This window comes from Dendronephthya gigantea, unplaced genomic scaffold, assembly GCF_004324835.1.
Source record: "Dendronephthya gigantea isolate DGI-Jeju-01 unplaced genomic scaffold, DenGig_1.0 000056F, whole genome shotgun sequence".
Classification (NCBI taxonomy): domain Eukaryota; kingdom Metazoa; phylum Cnidaria; class Anthozoa; order Malacalcyonacea; family Nephtheidae; genus Dendronephthya; species Dendronephthya gigantea.
Window position 1 is genome coordinate 820,949 of NW_021163066.1, and position 14,967 is coordinate 835,915.

Here is a 14,967-nt window from a genome sequence, read left to right on the forward strand (position 1 = left end):
TCCAAACTTTCGTATAGTCAAAAGCATCATTCCTGTACAGGAAAGCACTTTTATGCCGGAAAAAATATGTCTGGTTGAATTGTAAAATGATGGTTGGCCTATAACTTGTCCTGTGGTGATGACCAACTAACACTTTTCAATGCAATTCAACTCTCACAACAACAAACTAAAATATTTACTTTGTACACTTGCGCGGGTTATGTTAATTTGAAAAGCAACGCACGCGCGCGAATCATAGGATACACTGTTTTTTTCAATTTACTTTTAAAAAAAAGATACGATTAAATATTTTTACACGAAATAGTGGTATAATGTTGGATTTTGTAAAATAAAATTTGAAATTTTCTCAAATGCTTCATGACATTCCTTGCCTCCAGGTTGGAACAGCCCTATATCAAAACAAGTAATTACATATGAGAGGATGCAGTTCATTTCAGAGTTCACATTCTATTTCAGAATCCAAAAAGCTACGTTCATATTCTTCCTATTATCTTACCTGTGTGGCATATGTATTCCTGGAGCACCCGACCCAGGTTGTGGTGTGGCTTTCTTTCGTTCTTTTAAACCTTCTGTGAGCTTCAGTAATCTTGATGGATCTCTTTTTGCGTGAACTTCGACCTAAAAACGTTGAAATTGATGTAAGCTGTTCACCACAAGTCTCAAATGATTACATATTGCCTTGAGGATTCACCTGGCTTCTTAATTTCTCCAGACGCCTCTCCTTTTCTTCCCTTTCTATTTCTTTGCTTTCAATTTTTGTCTTTCTTTCCATAGCAAGCTTCTCATTCTGGTAAACAAAAATTTCCGTGGAATTCTTATCTAAAGGTTGGCTAAGAAAGGTTTCTTGTTTTGTATAAAAAAAAATCATCTTACCCTTTCTTTTAGCCTGGCAATATCAGAAGCGCTCAGTTTTCTATTTTCTCTTTCCATTTTTCTTCTCTGCTCCTCGGTCATTCGCAAGATTTCCTTCTCTTCCTCGCGATGTCGGGCAAATTCTTCCACCTGACTCTTGATTTCACGCTATTAGGATAAAATTGAAATGATACTAGGTCAATATACCTACGAAGCAGTTGGCAGCGTCTTCAGACAACTTCACATCAAATGTAGTATATTACAACTAACTAAAATAGACAAAAACACTTCTCGACGTTTTGACTTAAAGGCTTCCTCAGGAGAGTTAGTATGACTACCATTGAATTGGGTAAGTAAAAGTATTGACTCTTGACAGCTTTTTATTCACCTTTCTTTTATCTTCCTTTTGTTTATTTTTCATCGCTTCTACTTCCATTCTCACTTTCTCTTCTTCTTGTTTTGTCCTTTCGATTTCCCTTTGAACCTTTGAAAGAAAGTGTAGATTTCCAATGAGGCAATAAAGGAAGCCTTTTGCATTAATCTCTGAACAAACCAACTACAGTTCTCTAAAGAATATTAACATCTCAACAGTCACATGAAAAGTACACCTGTAGTTACCTTCCATTCATCGAGTTTTGCCAGTCTTTCTTGGCGTTCCTTCTCATAGAGTTCTGCCTTTCTTTTCTCCTTTAGATCTGATTTTTCATGTTCATCCACATTAGATAGCTTGTCCATTTTTTCTGTCTGCAAAATGAAGTTTGTTCACTTTTGTCTCATAGCAAGTTAGGAGTTGCAAGTAAGTGCACTACAAGAGTTTTATCAACTCTTGTGCTTTGGTCAAAAAAGAACAAAAGATGCAGAAGAGTTGATAGAAGAGAGTTTATAGAGTTTACCAGGGTTGGAGAAAGTTGCAAGAACAGTTACAACATGGTTAAAAAGAGTTGCAAGGAAGATGAAAAGTTGCAAGAGAGTTGAAAGAATTATTGAGAGTACAAGGAGTATCAGAACAAGAGTTCAATCTTAGTAGTTTTATTTTCTTTTAAAATCCATATTTCTATTTCAAGTGTTCTCACATCTTTATGATGTTTCCATTCTTGGATTGCTTTTTTCTTCTTGTCCAACAATATCAAATATTCACTGTACCAATCATCATGCTGTCTAACATCGTCATAAGACCTCCCAGGAAGATTGCTCAGCGCAGAATGGATGAATGCATCTTTATCCTAGAGAATTAATAAAGTAAGGATAAAATGTTGACACAGTCAGACAGTATCCTAGTAGAGTTAAATTGGCTGGTGTTTGACATTCAAAAGTAATGCTGCCTGATTTGTTACCATTACCAAAAGATGTTACCAGATTGTTTTGCTAATTCATATCTTGGTGGTACTATAAACTCACCTTCGTTTTATTCTGCTGTTTCATCCGCAGATATTCCTGATGATCATAGTCGTCCCAGCCTCCCTGATGCCCACCTGTCTGTGCCAGAAAACGCTAAGGAAGAATAAAATACCATGGAGGTTATTAGGCTTACTAGGTAATCTATTTTAACATGCTCCAGAAAGAACTTCTCTTACCTCAAAAGCTGCAATTGCCGGTGGCATTGAGCTTGACTGTCTTGTTGCCTTTCTCACAGCTTTGGTTGATTCTACTGCTGCAGCTGGAAGTCGAGACCAAGATTCAAATTTTTTCTCAGAAGCTGTCAGTTCTTGCATAATCACCCTCTCCTCTCTCAAAAGATCCTCAAATCTGTGACCATAAAATACAATTGAACTTCTCCAGTAAACCATCGTCTCGTATTCACATTCGATAAATGATAAAACAAAGCTTACTTCTCTCTTTGTTCTTTTTTAAAATTCATTATTGAGTTTTCAATATCTTCCATGATTTCTTTCAACTTCTCAACAACTGATAATGAAGGTAAATTGTATTTGTCAAATGTGAAAATTCAGAGTGATGATGTTGGATTTAGACAAAGAGAATATTTCTCACATTTCGCTGATGGTTTAACGTCAGTCAAGCTATGTTGTAGTTTTTCAACATTGCTTTTAATTCTTGTTAGCTGTTGCTTCAATTTCAAAACTGAAAGATGCAAGAGAATATCGAAGAATGGTGTAAAATTTTGTAGTCTTTATAGTTTGTAGTTTTCAGCAATATTAATTACTTTCAGCTTTTTCACTTCTCCGATACTGCTCGTTCGCATCTTCCAAACTCAGGAAATCTCTTCTGAACTCACTTCTCTTGCTAAAGATCACACCATTGCACTCCTTCTCAACAGCAACAGCTCTATACAATAGCAAACACATAAATGACTCAAAGAAGCCGATCAAAAATTATTATATAAAAAGTTATTTCATTTTACTTGTGTTCAAATTGGCGGGATTCTTCGAAATATTTTTTCTTTCTCTGCTGCTCAGACAAGCCAGAAGCTGCATGAGTATCCCCTCCTTCGTTCTTCATAGTTCTTTTCAACGAACTCGCGACAATTATTTAAAAAATCAAAACAAAACTTCATAAATATTGATAACCGCTCCTCGGACGGCGGCCATCTTGGAAACTTGAGATCGTGATTCTTGTTCAAGAAAACTCGGGATACTTCATGTTGGCCCAAGTGAGTTTTCTACGGCACTGAGCTATATACGGTCAGCATAGAAGAAGAATGAAACCGATGAGAATTTTTGAATTTCAAACTTAAAATTGGGTCTATGCCTTGAGAACATAGAATATTTTGTTTCTTGTAAGGCATACTTTTATTATCTGCAGTTTTCACAAGTTTGTAATGAGAAAGCTTCAGGGTTTTTTTAAATAAAAATCAATTTGGCGACCAAAACTGATCATTAAATCTTAACTGGACTGTTGAATGAAATTTGGTCTCAGACCTCGAAGCGTGGAAGTGTGGTGTACAAATTATACAATTTGACAAAGTTTCAAGCTACAAAAATGGTGAGTATTCTTTCTTTTTTTATTGTTTTTGTGCTGAAAATTTGTGAAGTGAGAGCATAAACTATGATAGTTGTATCGAAATGTTTATTTCATGCTGTTTTTCCGTGATATCTGATTAATGTATCTTTATATAAAGACATAAGTGACTGCTGAGTCATGTGCTCATGTTACTGATTTTATAGACCCTTGTTCTCAACCTACTTTAAGCTGCATTTAAGCTGTCAGCCACCTTTACCTTATTGTATGCTGAACACTTGCTCGGTATATGAGGGTCATACTAAAGTCCCCTCAAATCCCCACTGTGTGTGTAATATACCATGTATATACCATACCACCATGTTTAGGTTTACCTTTTCCATAGTATGCAATTTCAATTTTCGATTTTTTATGCGATTTTCTTCTTTTAATTGATGTGAATGAGTGATCTAGTTACTGATGTTTAAATAACAGCTTGTACGCATCAGAGCATTCGTAACTAATCACTCGTTCACATGGATCAAAAGAAGAAAATTGCACATAAAATTGCAAGTGTAAACAGGTCTTAAGAGCTTTTCAAGTTCTTGACCATATATTATATAACTTCAATAAGCAGTTCAAATATTGGTTTGTATTTTCTTACAGTTTCGAAACCAGTATGATAATGATGTCAGTATTTGGAGCCCACAGGTGTGTGGTTTATTATTAACTGATTATTTGTAGAGTGATTCCATACCATATCAGATATTATATCATATAATATCAGATATTAAATATCATATATATAATATATTAGATATATATTTTATCATATATCTTTGTATCACACATCATATATCATATCATATTGTGTCATATATCAAATCATATAATATATATCATATCATATGTCATATTGTATCATATCAAATCAAATAATATATATCATATCTTTCTGTTTTTTAGGGAAGAATACATCAAATAGAGTATGCAATGGAGGCAGTGAAACAGGTATTGTCTCCAAAACATTTGACACATTACTGTTTCATTCTGGTAAGCTTCAGACCTGAGACAAAACCTAGTGAAAACTAAGCTTATTGGTTTATTCCCTAGGGTTCAGCAACCATTGGCATAAAGTCGTCTACTCATGTTGTATTAGTTGCACTGAAGGTTTGTTTAAACTACTGGCTATGTAGTTTTTTAAGTACCTTAGTCATATAACCTCTTGGTAATGTTTAATGATACTTCAGTGTTACTATAAACACTTGTACCTGTATCTGTTATCTAGCGTGCTGCTTCAGAATTATCAGCACATCAAAAGAAGATAATTCCAATTGATGACCACATTGGTATATCCATCGCAGGTCTAACAGCAGATGCAAGGTTGCTTAGGTTGGTTTCAAAAGTCTGACTCTTTTATTTTTCATGAATCAATCACAAAACAAATCGATAAATTAGTATTTTTATTGAAGCCACTGTGATTTGTTTTTTTAGTAAGTTCATGAGAATTGAATGTTTGGATTCTAAATTTATATACGATACACCTCTCCCTGTTGCAAGGCTGGTCGGGGCTATTGGTGATAGTATCCTTTAGATCATGTGAAAAAAACCCATGAAATGTTACCCGAGTTAACCTTGTGTTCATATGTTTTTTGTATTAACTTCATAAGCTGAAAAACATTTGAAACCCATTGAGTTATGCTAGCTAACCCTCTAACATTCAAATTATTGAGGGAGTATTAAGTTCATGTCAGAAGATTGATGTAAGATATCAGTTCACTCCTTGACGCTAAAACAGAAATGCAACAACAAACGCAGATGTATGGTCGACGTCCTTATGGAGTCGGTTTACTCATCGCTGGATATGATGTAAGCTTGTATTTTGTGCATGCAATAAACGTTCACATAAAGTATTCACATATTCACTGTATGTTCTCTATGTTTGCAGGACGCTGGACCTCATTTGTACCAGACATGCCCTTCTGCAAACTTTTTCGATTGCAAATGTATGGCAATCGGTGCTAGATCACAGGTAAAGATTTCCAAAAATATAAAAGCACCCAATTGACTGCGCAACATTTCTAAGGTAGCGTTTGATTTGTGTTGAACTATTTGTCTAAAGGTTATAAAACTTGTGAATGAAAATTAATCTTAATTCTTTCTTAGTCCGCAAGAACGTACTTGGAGAAGATGTTGGATGAGTTTCCTAATTGTAAGTTCAACAATGAAAATAGAACATTGAGTTGGTTTATTTATAAGAAAACAAATGCACACAATGAATATGACGAAGACGATACACTGAATATGCTAACTCATCTGACGAAGGCCCTCAGGTCGAAACGTCGAGAAGTGTTTTGTCTATTTAGGCAGTTGTTATACCACATTTGATGCTGAATATGTCAGTTCAACCCCTCTTGACTTGTATTTCTGTTGTGACTCAATTTACTTCAAATCATTTGGTTCCTTCTTGCATCTAACGAAAAACCTTCAACTGCTCTAAAAATTGTTTTTCTGCCTTAAAATTATCTATGAAAAGAAAGCATTTTACCTGGAGAAACAATCTAAAAAACAAATGCGGGGCCGAACCACAGCATATAATTCATTGTCAAAAAATTACATTTATTTTTTGATAGACTGGTGGTAAATTAATCCATATTAATAACAATTAATTTTAAGTTAATCCTTAATCCTGATTCAAACCAGAGCCATAATCCAAATCCTATCCCTCATTCTAACAAGGGACCTAGTCTAAATCCTTATAATCCTAATATCGAATTGTGTTCTTTGTAAAAAGGCACCCCAGAAGAACTGATAAAACATGGTTTGACTGCTCTAAGGGAAACATTACCCAACGAACAAGAATTAACTACAAAGGTACCAATATTATGCTTGCTCTAGCTATGTGCTCTTGTGTGAATCATTTTAATTTTTTTTTAGATTCATATTCATAAATTTATATTCATAAAAAACTTAACCTTTTAGAACTCATCAGTGTGTCTGGTTGGAAAGGATAATGTGTTGGAAATATTTAATGACGAAGCTGTTGAGCCATATGTATCCTTATTATCCATTATTATGTCACCTGTTTGTTAAACATTTAAACAAAAAAATGTCCCAAAATGTTAGAGTATTTTTTAGCCCTTAGGACCAATGGTGAGGCTCCATTTAAGGTGGCGCTTTTAACAAGGGTGAATGTGAACATTTTTTTAGCATCATTGGGTGACTTCTTAGAGTTTCAGAACTCATTACTGAAATATCTCGTAGATGATAAAACTTGTGTCTTAAACTCAATTTATTCAACCATGAGTCAAACTTAATGAAAAAGTAGCCAAGTTTTACTTTAATAGTATTTAATAGCGTTCTTGATAAATTATTGATTTCCTGAAGTAGATGAGGGAAGGGGTTACCCCAAGAGCTTGAACTTAGGACTCTGACTGTGTGTCTAAACACATTGTTGCAAGTGAAGAGTTTCTGCGCATAATTCTAACAGCAAGCGGTGATTATTGACCTTGACTTCAAGCAACAGCTTGCTCTACTGGACAATCTGAAAGGTGGAAGAGCAGGCAGAGAAGAGGTGAGGTGAAGGTTGCATTAAGATACATGATATCAGTCGCAAAATTGTGGTGGTGATGACTTTTTTGTGTGCCTTTTTTAGGCAAAAGATGAAGCTGGGGAACCGGGAGCCGAGGCATCGATGGAACAAGACCCGGTAAGACACAATTTTGTTGTAATTCCTGTGTTTCTAGGAAAAAGGCCTTAACAGCTGCAGCCTCGATCAAAATTTTGTCAATATCTTTAACCTTGTACTGTTTGCTTTCATGTACGAAATTACCACTTACGATGACGTAGTAGTCATTTCATTGCATACCACAATTCCCACCAGTGTTTAAATAGTGTTTTTCTTTCAAAAGTTTCTAGTTCATTAAAACATATATCTTGTTTGCAGGCTGGTGGGACTGGTGTCAGCGAGGATAAAGATATGGACACTGCATAGCTTACTTACAATCTTTCTACACCGAATTGAGGGAAACTTGAAACATTTGAAACATTCTGTGCCACAGTACCCATATCCTTGACACTTCGAGAAATGCGTGTATCTCTTAACTTAATATGCTAGGAATTTACGCTACGCCCGAAAAATAGTAAATATTTTCTATGAAGTTTAGCGTACGGAGAATTTAAAATAGCAAGAACTGATTTGTGAAGCTTGCTCGTCCATGGTAGAGATATTTTGTTTCTTTAAGAATATATGCGCCAAAAGTATGGTTAGCGTATTGTTTCAAAATTCAATACAGAATTGGTTATCGGGTTTGAGTTGAGGTAAGTTTCGGTGGGTGGGTGTTTGGGTGAGGGTGTGAGGTTGTGCCTGAGTTTCAGGTTTTCTTTTGGGTTGGGGTGGGTGTTGTGGTTAAGGTTGGGGTGATCATCAGCTTTCAGTGATGAGCTTCTGAAATTCGCCTTGTTTTTGATTCACATAGCTCACGATGTTTTTCGCAGCGAAGTCGTTTAGACCAATTCTATGAGGTCGCTTAGACCATATTCTATGATGTAAATGTTGGGATTTTTAAGAACTTAGGTTACTTTGCAGCTGGGAGATTTTTACCATGCAGACGATTATGCTATTCTCTCTGCTCCTGAGTGAGAGAAGAAATGCAAGTCATTGATATGAGATACTATCAGATGTTCATTAATTGAAAACCTCTTTAGTCAGATTTCTGCACCAAGATAATTTGATTGTTTCAACTTTCATTTCGGCTTTGTAACTGAAACTATTGTGGTTTTGAAATCATATCAATTGCCTTGATATAAAGATTCAAGTGAGAATGATTTAACATCTCAATGGCAAATTATATATTTTGTTGTTTAATATTTTAATACTTTGACTTTATTATACCTGGGGATGTTTTTAGGGAAATAAAATAAGGGCAGTCACAATTAGATTTAAAGTGCCACTATATATTGTTAGGATAACTGGTGAAATTTGCTTCTATGGTCACCCTATGTGGAACTAGTAATAATTCCTGTGGTGCTCTGACAATGAATAGAACAACCATAGTTATATAAAGGGATGAAATTATTATAGAATACCTGTCCAACAACTAAACAATAATTCAGATATGATTCGAAATGGAATTTTGTTCTCGTGTCTTCTTGTTATATTCCAGATTTTCCTGAGAGTGCAATATGAGCCGTCTATATGAGCTTTACTATCAGACGTACATTGATTGGAACTTAGAAACCTGTTTGAAAGTCAACAAGATTTCTGCACTGAGGTAACTCAATTGCTCTTATACACATTTCGTATTAGCTTTGTAACTGAAATTCTTGTAGTGTTTTTGTAATATAATACACTAAATATATCTGGTACGGCTTACCCCTTACCATTTTGGTCAATTTTGACGACTTTTTCAACTGTTCCAAAAACCGACCAAATCTGCTCTAAAATGAAAGATATTAGTCTTAGGAAGCCATTTTTAGCACTTTAAGACAGTTTTTTAACAGTTGAAAAAGTCGTCAAAATTGACCAAAATGGTAAGGGGTAAGCCTTATCATTTTAGTCAATTTTGACGACTTTTTCAACTGTTCCAAAAACCAACCAAATATGCTCTAAAATGCAAGATATTAGTCTTAGGAAGCAATTTTTAGCACTTTAAGACAGTTTTTGAACAGTTGAAAAAGTCGTCAAAATTGACCAAAATGGTAAGGGGTAAGCCTTGCCATTCTGGTCAATTTTGACGACTTTTCAACGTTCCAAATATGCTCTAAAATGAAAGATATTAGTCTTAGGAAGCCATTTTTAGCATTTTAAGACAGTTTTTTAACAGTTGAAAAAGTCGTCAAAATTGACCAAAATGGTAAGGGCCTTACCTAAGGGCTTTACCATTTTAGTCAATTTTGACGATTTTTCAATGTTCCAAAAACCAACCAAATATGCTCTAAAATGAAATATATTAGTCTTAGAAAGCCATTTTTAGCATTTTAAGACAGTTGTTGAACAGTTGAAAAAGTCGTCAAAATTGACCAAAATGGTAAGAGGGGTAAGCCTTACCATTTTGCTCAATTTTGACGATTTTTGAATGTTCCAAAAACCAACCAAATATGCTCTAAAATGAAAGATAGTAGTCTTAGGAAGCTATTTTTAGCATTTTGAGACCGTTTTTGAACAGCTGAAAAACTTACCATTTTGCTCAATTTTGAGGTTCTTTAATGTTCCAATGGTATGCTATAATTGCTTCATCCCTTTATATAACTATGGTTGCTTTATCTATTGTAAGCTAGACTATACCACAGGAATTATTACTAGTTCCACATAGGGCGACCATAGAAGCAAATTTCACCAGTTATCCTAACAATATATAAAGGCACTATACTGCCCAAGATGACTGCCCGAGATGACAGCCTGAGATGATTGCCCGAGATGACTGCCTGAGATGATTGCCCGAGATGACTGCCCGTGATGACTGCCTGAGATGACTGCCCGAGATGACTGCCTGAGATGATTGCCCGAGATGACTGCCTGAGATGATTGCCCGAGATGACTGCCCGTGATGACTGCCCGTGATGACTGCCCGAGATGACTGCCCGGGATGACTGCCTTAGATGACTGCCCGAGATGACTGCCCGAGATGATGTTACTTGGAAGACTTTTCTATCTCGTTCGTTGACACACATCAGCAAGATGAGGTCACATCGACGGTCGGTAAATTTCGACCTCAAACAGGACGAGACAACGAATGCTGACACGAACCAACCAACCACACAACCAAACTCAAACTAACCTAAAACATTCAAACATATCTTTAGGCGGCGGCGAAGCTCCCGGGTAGACGAAGTGAAAATCTCTCGCTCGACGGCAAGAACTCGCCTCTGGAATTCTCGACCGTGAGTCTTTGATGATTCAGTAAACTTCGAAGATTCCTATCATCTTCAATATTTCATGTTTGCAGTTCCATTGTGTTCTACTTTGCACGAGATGATTGCCCGAGATGACTGCCCGAGATGACTGTCAATTTACATCCTGTGGACAAGTGCTGCAAGGCCAACGCCATCCAGAATATGGAGTCCTAATCATTTTGTTCTATTATTGCTAGCCAAGGAACTGCCAACGATGACCTTCTCGGAGCAGAAAAAAAGCTATTCGGAGGCATGTCATTTAGTGTTATCAGTTAACTGGACTTTGTGAGAGTTTTCTTGCAAAATGTTTGCCAAGGTAATTATTATAAGAGATCATAAAGGCCTTTTAATGTTTCTCATGGTATACTGATCTGTGTTGTTTTCTGTGATTAAGTGATGTTTTTCTTCATGTTGTTTATCACTGAAGCTAAAGAATTGAGATACAACAATCTTTGACTGACTTTAGGTGTAAGACGTTCGCCCAGCTATTGCAGACCGCATGGAATCGATTCAAGTCCTTTAAAAATTTGTGAATCAAGATGAGAATGAACGTAGTGAATCTGTAATTGCTGCTATATGTTTTGGCTAAAATATAAAAAAAACTATTGTATGTCTCCAAAACAAAGGAGCTTATATTTATGATACCAAAAAGTACAGGATTGTTTGACATCAGAAATACAAAGAATTCTAGAAGCAAAATACAAAAAAAAACTAGAAGCAAAAAAAAAATGTTCTTCAAAACAAAACTAGAATGCACTGCTTTTAAAATGTTGAAATATAGGGAAGGACAACTTTTTTCTAGGCTTTTAGTGATTCGTTTATAGTAACATCGCTCACGATGATGTTCGGAGTTGATCGGCATGTTGTCGTACATTATCATACCACGTGATCTGCTATGATCACATGGTAATTATCGCCTATAAAACTAATCTCAACGTTAAAAAAAAATTTCTTTGAATAGGTGGCGATCGAAGGTGGACAGCAAGATCGAAGCTCAGCAAGATTGAAGATTGTTCGAGGAAGAAGGAGTTCGCCGTTGACTAAAAGGTGGGTTCCGGCGATTATATGCGTAATCTGCGGTTGCTTTGTCCGACCCCAGTAGGGGGACCGTTTGCCTAGAGCGTTTTGGTCCCCCGCACGCTGCCAGTTGACTAGTTCCCACTTGTAGGCCTTTACACTAATCTACGGGAAGGCCGTAGGCCTTCCTTAAGGAGTACAGTGTAGCTGAGCCGAACCCTTTTTTTTCGTTGTATATAGTTTTATCTGAACAGCTAGTTGTCAAGATGAACGTGAAGAGAAAAAAGATGAAATCAGTTCAAGACTCGCCCGGCCAAATTCAAAATGGCGATGCCAAAGAAAACCATACACGTGGACCGTTCGCGGACCTTTCTGAGCAAGATTGTTGTGCTGTCTGGTCAAAGTTAAGTATTTTACTTTGATGTTTGTGTGCCTTCTGCTAATTGTCGGCCAGAAATAACAAAAAACCATATACAATATGAAATATTCTGCGTACAAGGTTATCTAAAGTTTCGAGCTTAATTCTGCCTGCAATGGTGATAATTTTTTACTGAAAATTTATGTCATGAGCAATTTCCGCACCCATAGACTGAAGCAGAACTGAACATTTTGTCATTAACGTTTATCTCAACAGCCAGTTATCAAGACGAACGTCAGTCACAAATTTTGTTAAGATTACTAAGTTAACATTGCTTCTATGCTCACTATGTGTCACCAGTAATAAATTCCTGTGGTGGTCTTTAAATAGATATAGCAACCATAGCTATATGTAGAGGGATGAAGTATAACCATAGAATACCTGACCAAAAACTAGACAATAATTAAGATAGTTGAAAATGCAATTTTATATTAATCATGTCTTCTTATATTCAAGATTTTCCTTGGTCAAGAGTGCAACATGAGCTGTGGATATGAACTTTACTGTCAGATGAACATTGGAAGTGAACAAAATTACTGTGCAAAGGTAATTCGATTGTTTCTTCAAAATTTATATTAGCCTTGCATCTCAAATTCTTGTCACTACCTTGTAATACATATCAACTGCCCGGATATATATTTTGTTATTTAGTATAAGGGGGAATTTGCTGCAACTAGGATCTTTTTTTGGAAAATTGTTAGGCAGTCACAAATTTTGTTAAGATTACTAAGTTAACATTGCTTCTATGCTCACTATGTGTCACCAGTAATAAATTCCTGTGCTGGTCTTTGAATAAATATAGCAACCATAGTTATATATAGAGGGATGAAGTAACCATAGAATACCTGACGAAAAACTAGACAATAATTAAGATAGTTGAAAATGGAATTTTGTATTAATAATGTCTTCTTTATATATTCAAGATTTTCCTTGGTCAAGAGTGCAACCAGCAACATGAGCTGCTGTGGATATGAACTTTACTGTCAGAGAAAAATTGGAATTGAACAAGATTTCTGCAGAGAGGTAATTCGATTATTGCTTCAAAATTTATATTAGCCTTGCAGCTGAAATTCTTGTAGTGACCTTATCATACATATCAACTGCCCAGATATATATTTTGTCATTTAGTATAAGGGGGAATTTGCTGCAACTAAGATCTTTTTTTTGGAAAGTCGTCAGGCAGTCACAAATTTTGTTAAGATTACTAAGTGAACTTTGCTTCTATACTCACTATGTGTCACCAGTAATAAATTCCTGTGCTGGTCTTTGAATAAATGTAGCAACCCTAGTTATATATAGAGGGATGATGAGTAACCATAGAATACCTGACGAAAAACTAGACAATAATTAAGATAGTTGAAAATGGAATTTTGTATTAATAATGTCTTCTTTATATATTCAAGATTTTCCTTGGTCAAGAGTGCAACCAGCCACATGAGCTGCTGTGGATATGAACTTTACTGTCAGAGGAAAATTGGAATTGAACAAGATTTCTGTAGAGAGGTAATTCGATTATTGCTTCAAAATTTATATTAGCCTTGCAGCTGAAATTCTTGTAGTGACCTTGTAATACATATCAACTGCCCAGATATATATTTTGTTATTTAGTATAAGGGGGGATTTGCTGCAACTAAGATCTTTTTTGGAAAATCGTCAGACTAAGTGAACTTTGCTTCTATACTCACTATGTGTCACCAGTAATAAATTCCTGTGCTGGTCTTTGAATAAATGTAGCAACCATAGTTATATATAGAGGGATGATCGAGTAACCATAGAATACCTGACGAAAAACTAGACAATAATTAATCCACGAAAAAGACTAGCAATTACTATTTTAAACTTGGGAGAAATTTTTCTGATTTCCTTGTGATTTATATTCTGTGGTACTCAGAAGGGTGATGCCCAGTTTTTCTGTGTTCAAATTGAATAGTGACATATGTCTGGGTTGAATATATATTTATGTGGCACATTCTTTTTATTGAAAATTGCAAAAATATAATTGGCATAAAACAGAATGCATTCATGAATGTATTGTCTATCCATGAAAGATGACTAAAGTAAGATAATGAGTAATATCTTTTAATAATGATGTCAGGTTGAAAATACAAACTTTGCTGCCACTTTTTGCCTAAAAGGATTGATGAAATGCTTTTTCTCTTTAGAATGAATGAAGTTGAAGAAAGTTGAAAGGCACCCCTGAAGAACCTGAATTATTTCAGCCCTATCCTAGATTCATTAATTAATATATTTTAGTGTGTGATAACATGTGTGAAATGTGATCAATTATGTGACAATTTTCAAAACTTGGATTTATAGAGAAATTTTTCTTTGTAAAGTTTAAGAAGTAAACCTTTTTTGTCTGGTGGTGTTAGTGTTTTGATTTTGCATGTTTTTCCGTGTGCTTTCACAATTGAAAAGATTTTGGCAGTTGCTTCTAAATGTTTTTTGAAAAGTTTAAGAAGAAACTTGATTTTTGTCTTGTGGTGTTTGTTGTTTCGATTTTGCATGTTTTTCCGTGTGCTTTCACAATTGAAAAGATTTTGGCAGTTGCTTCTAAATGTTTTTTTGGAAAGTTTAAGAAGAAACTTGATTTTTGTCTTGTGGTGTTTGTTGTTTCGATTTTGCATGTTTTCCATGTGCTTTCACAATTGAAAAGATTTTGGCAGTTGCTTCTAAATGTTTTTTGAAAAGTTTAAGAAGAAACTTTATTTTTGTCTTGTGGTGTTTGTTGTTTCGATTTTGCATGTTTTTCCTTGTGCTTTCACAATTGAAAAGATTTTGACAGTTGCTTTGGCTTTTTCTTATACTTCTTTTCTCTTTAATTTCTTCTTAGTATTAGTTTTTTTTCTAAATATATTTTCTCTTATTTTTTTGATGAAATTCTTTTTTTT

At 35.2% G+C, this 14,967-nt stretch overlaps 2 protein-coding genes and 2 long non-coding RNA genes across 5 annotated transcripts; 3 read left to right on the forward strand and 1 right to left on the reverse strand.

Moving 5' to 3' along the window:
* Positions 1-297: 297 nt before the first annotated feature.
* LOC114529431 (coiled-coil domain-containing protein 112-like) lies at positions 298-3,395 on the reverse strand. The gene is made up of 13 exons (XM_028551237.1): positions 3,212-3,395; positions 3,014-3,135; positions 2,842-2,931; positions 2,682-2,757; positions 2,427-2,598; positions 2,251-2,343; positions 1,926-2,075; positions 1,471-1,596; positions 1,241-1,336; positions 874-1,020; positions 692-787; positions 497-618; positions 298-389 (listed from the first exon to the last, which is right to left on the reverse strand). The coding sequence occupies exons 1-13, from the start codon at positions 3,307-3,309 to the stop codon at positions 356-358; spliced, it is 1,422 nt and encodes a 473-aa protein (XP_028407038.1). The 5' UTR covers positions 3,310-3,395; the 3' UTR covers positions 298-355.
* A 338-nt stretch (positions 3,396-3,733) lies between these two features.
* Positions 3,734-7,907, forward strand: LOC114529453 (proteasome subunit alpha type-1-like). Its single transcript, XM_028551263.1, has 14 exons — positions 3,734-3,792; positions 4,414-4,458; positions 4,714-4,758; positions 4,861-4,917; positions 5,036-5,139; positions 5,242-5,330; positions 5,546-5,616; positions 5,696-5,779; positions 5,914-5,959; positions 6,542-6,621; positions 6,730-6,801; positions 7,274-7,321; positions 7,403-7,456; positions 7,694-7,907. The coding sequence occupies exons 1-14, from the start codon at positions 3,790-3,792 to the stop codon at positions 7,739-7,741; spliced, it is 846 nt and encodes a 281-aa protein (XP_028407064.1). The 5' UTR covers positions 3,734-3,789; the 3' UTR covers positions 7,742-7,907.
* A 2,398-nt stretch (positions 7,908-10,305) lies between these two features.
* LOC114529444 lies at positions 10,306-12,009 on the forward strand. Of its 2 annotated transcripts, none has more exons than XR_003687620.1 (4): positions 10,306-10,629; positions 10,695-10,957; positions 11,603-11,688; positions 11,899-12,009. It is a non-coding gene; the product is annotated as an uncharacterized LOC114529444 (long non-coding RNA). The 2 variants fall into 2 exon arrangements; XR_003687621.1 differs by having other exon boundaries at positions 10,839-10,957.
* A 594-nt stretch (positions 12,010-12,603) lies between these two features.
* Positions 12,604-14,365, forward strand: LOC114529504. The gene is made up of 4 exons (XR_003687638.1): positions 12,604-12,622; positions 13,000-13,099; positions 13,480-13,579; positions 14,239-14,365. It is a non-coding gene; the product is annotated as an uncharacterized LOC114529504 (long non-coding RNA).
* Positions 14,366-14,967: the final 602 nt, after the last annotated feature.

Bases quoted from the DNA above. Each gene is read 5' to 3' on its own strand.
- LOC114529431 (XM_028551237.1), bottom strand. From the start codon at position 3,309: ATGAAGAACGAAGGAGGGGATACTCATGCAGCTTCTGGCTTGTCTGAG. The intron at 2,932-3,013 runs GTAATTAATATT...TGCATCTTTCAG, and splicing joins GAGAAGTGAAAAAGCTGAAA to TTTTGAAATTGAAGCAACAG. The intron at 1,337-1,470 runs GTAACTACAGGT...TTTCTTTCAAAG, and splicing joins CAAAACTCGATGAATGGAAG to GTTCAAAGGGAAATCGAAAG.
- LOC114529453 (XM_028551263.1), top strand. The intron at 4,918-5,035 runs GTTTGTTTAAAC...TCTGTTATCTAG, and splicing joins TTGTATTAGTTGCACTGAAG to CGTGCTGCTTCAGAATTATC. The intron at 5,780-5,913 runs GTAAAGATTTCC...ATTCTTTCTTAG, and splicing joins CAATCGGTGCTAGATCACAG to TCCGCAAGAACGTACTTGGA.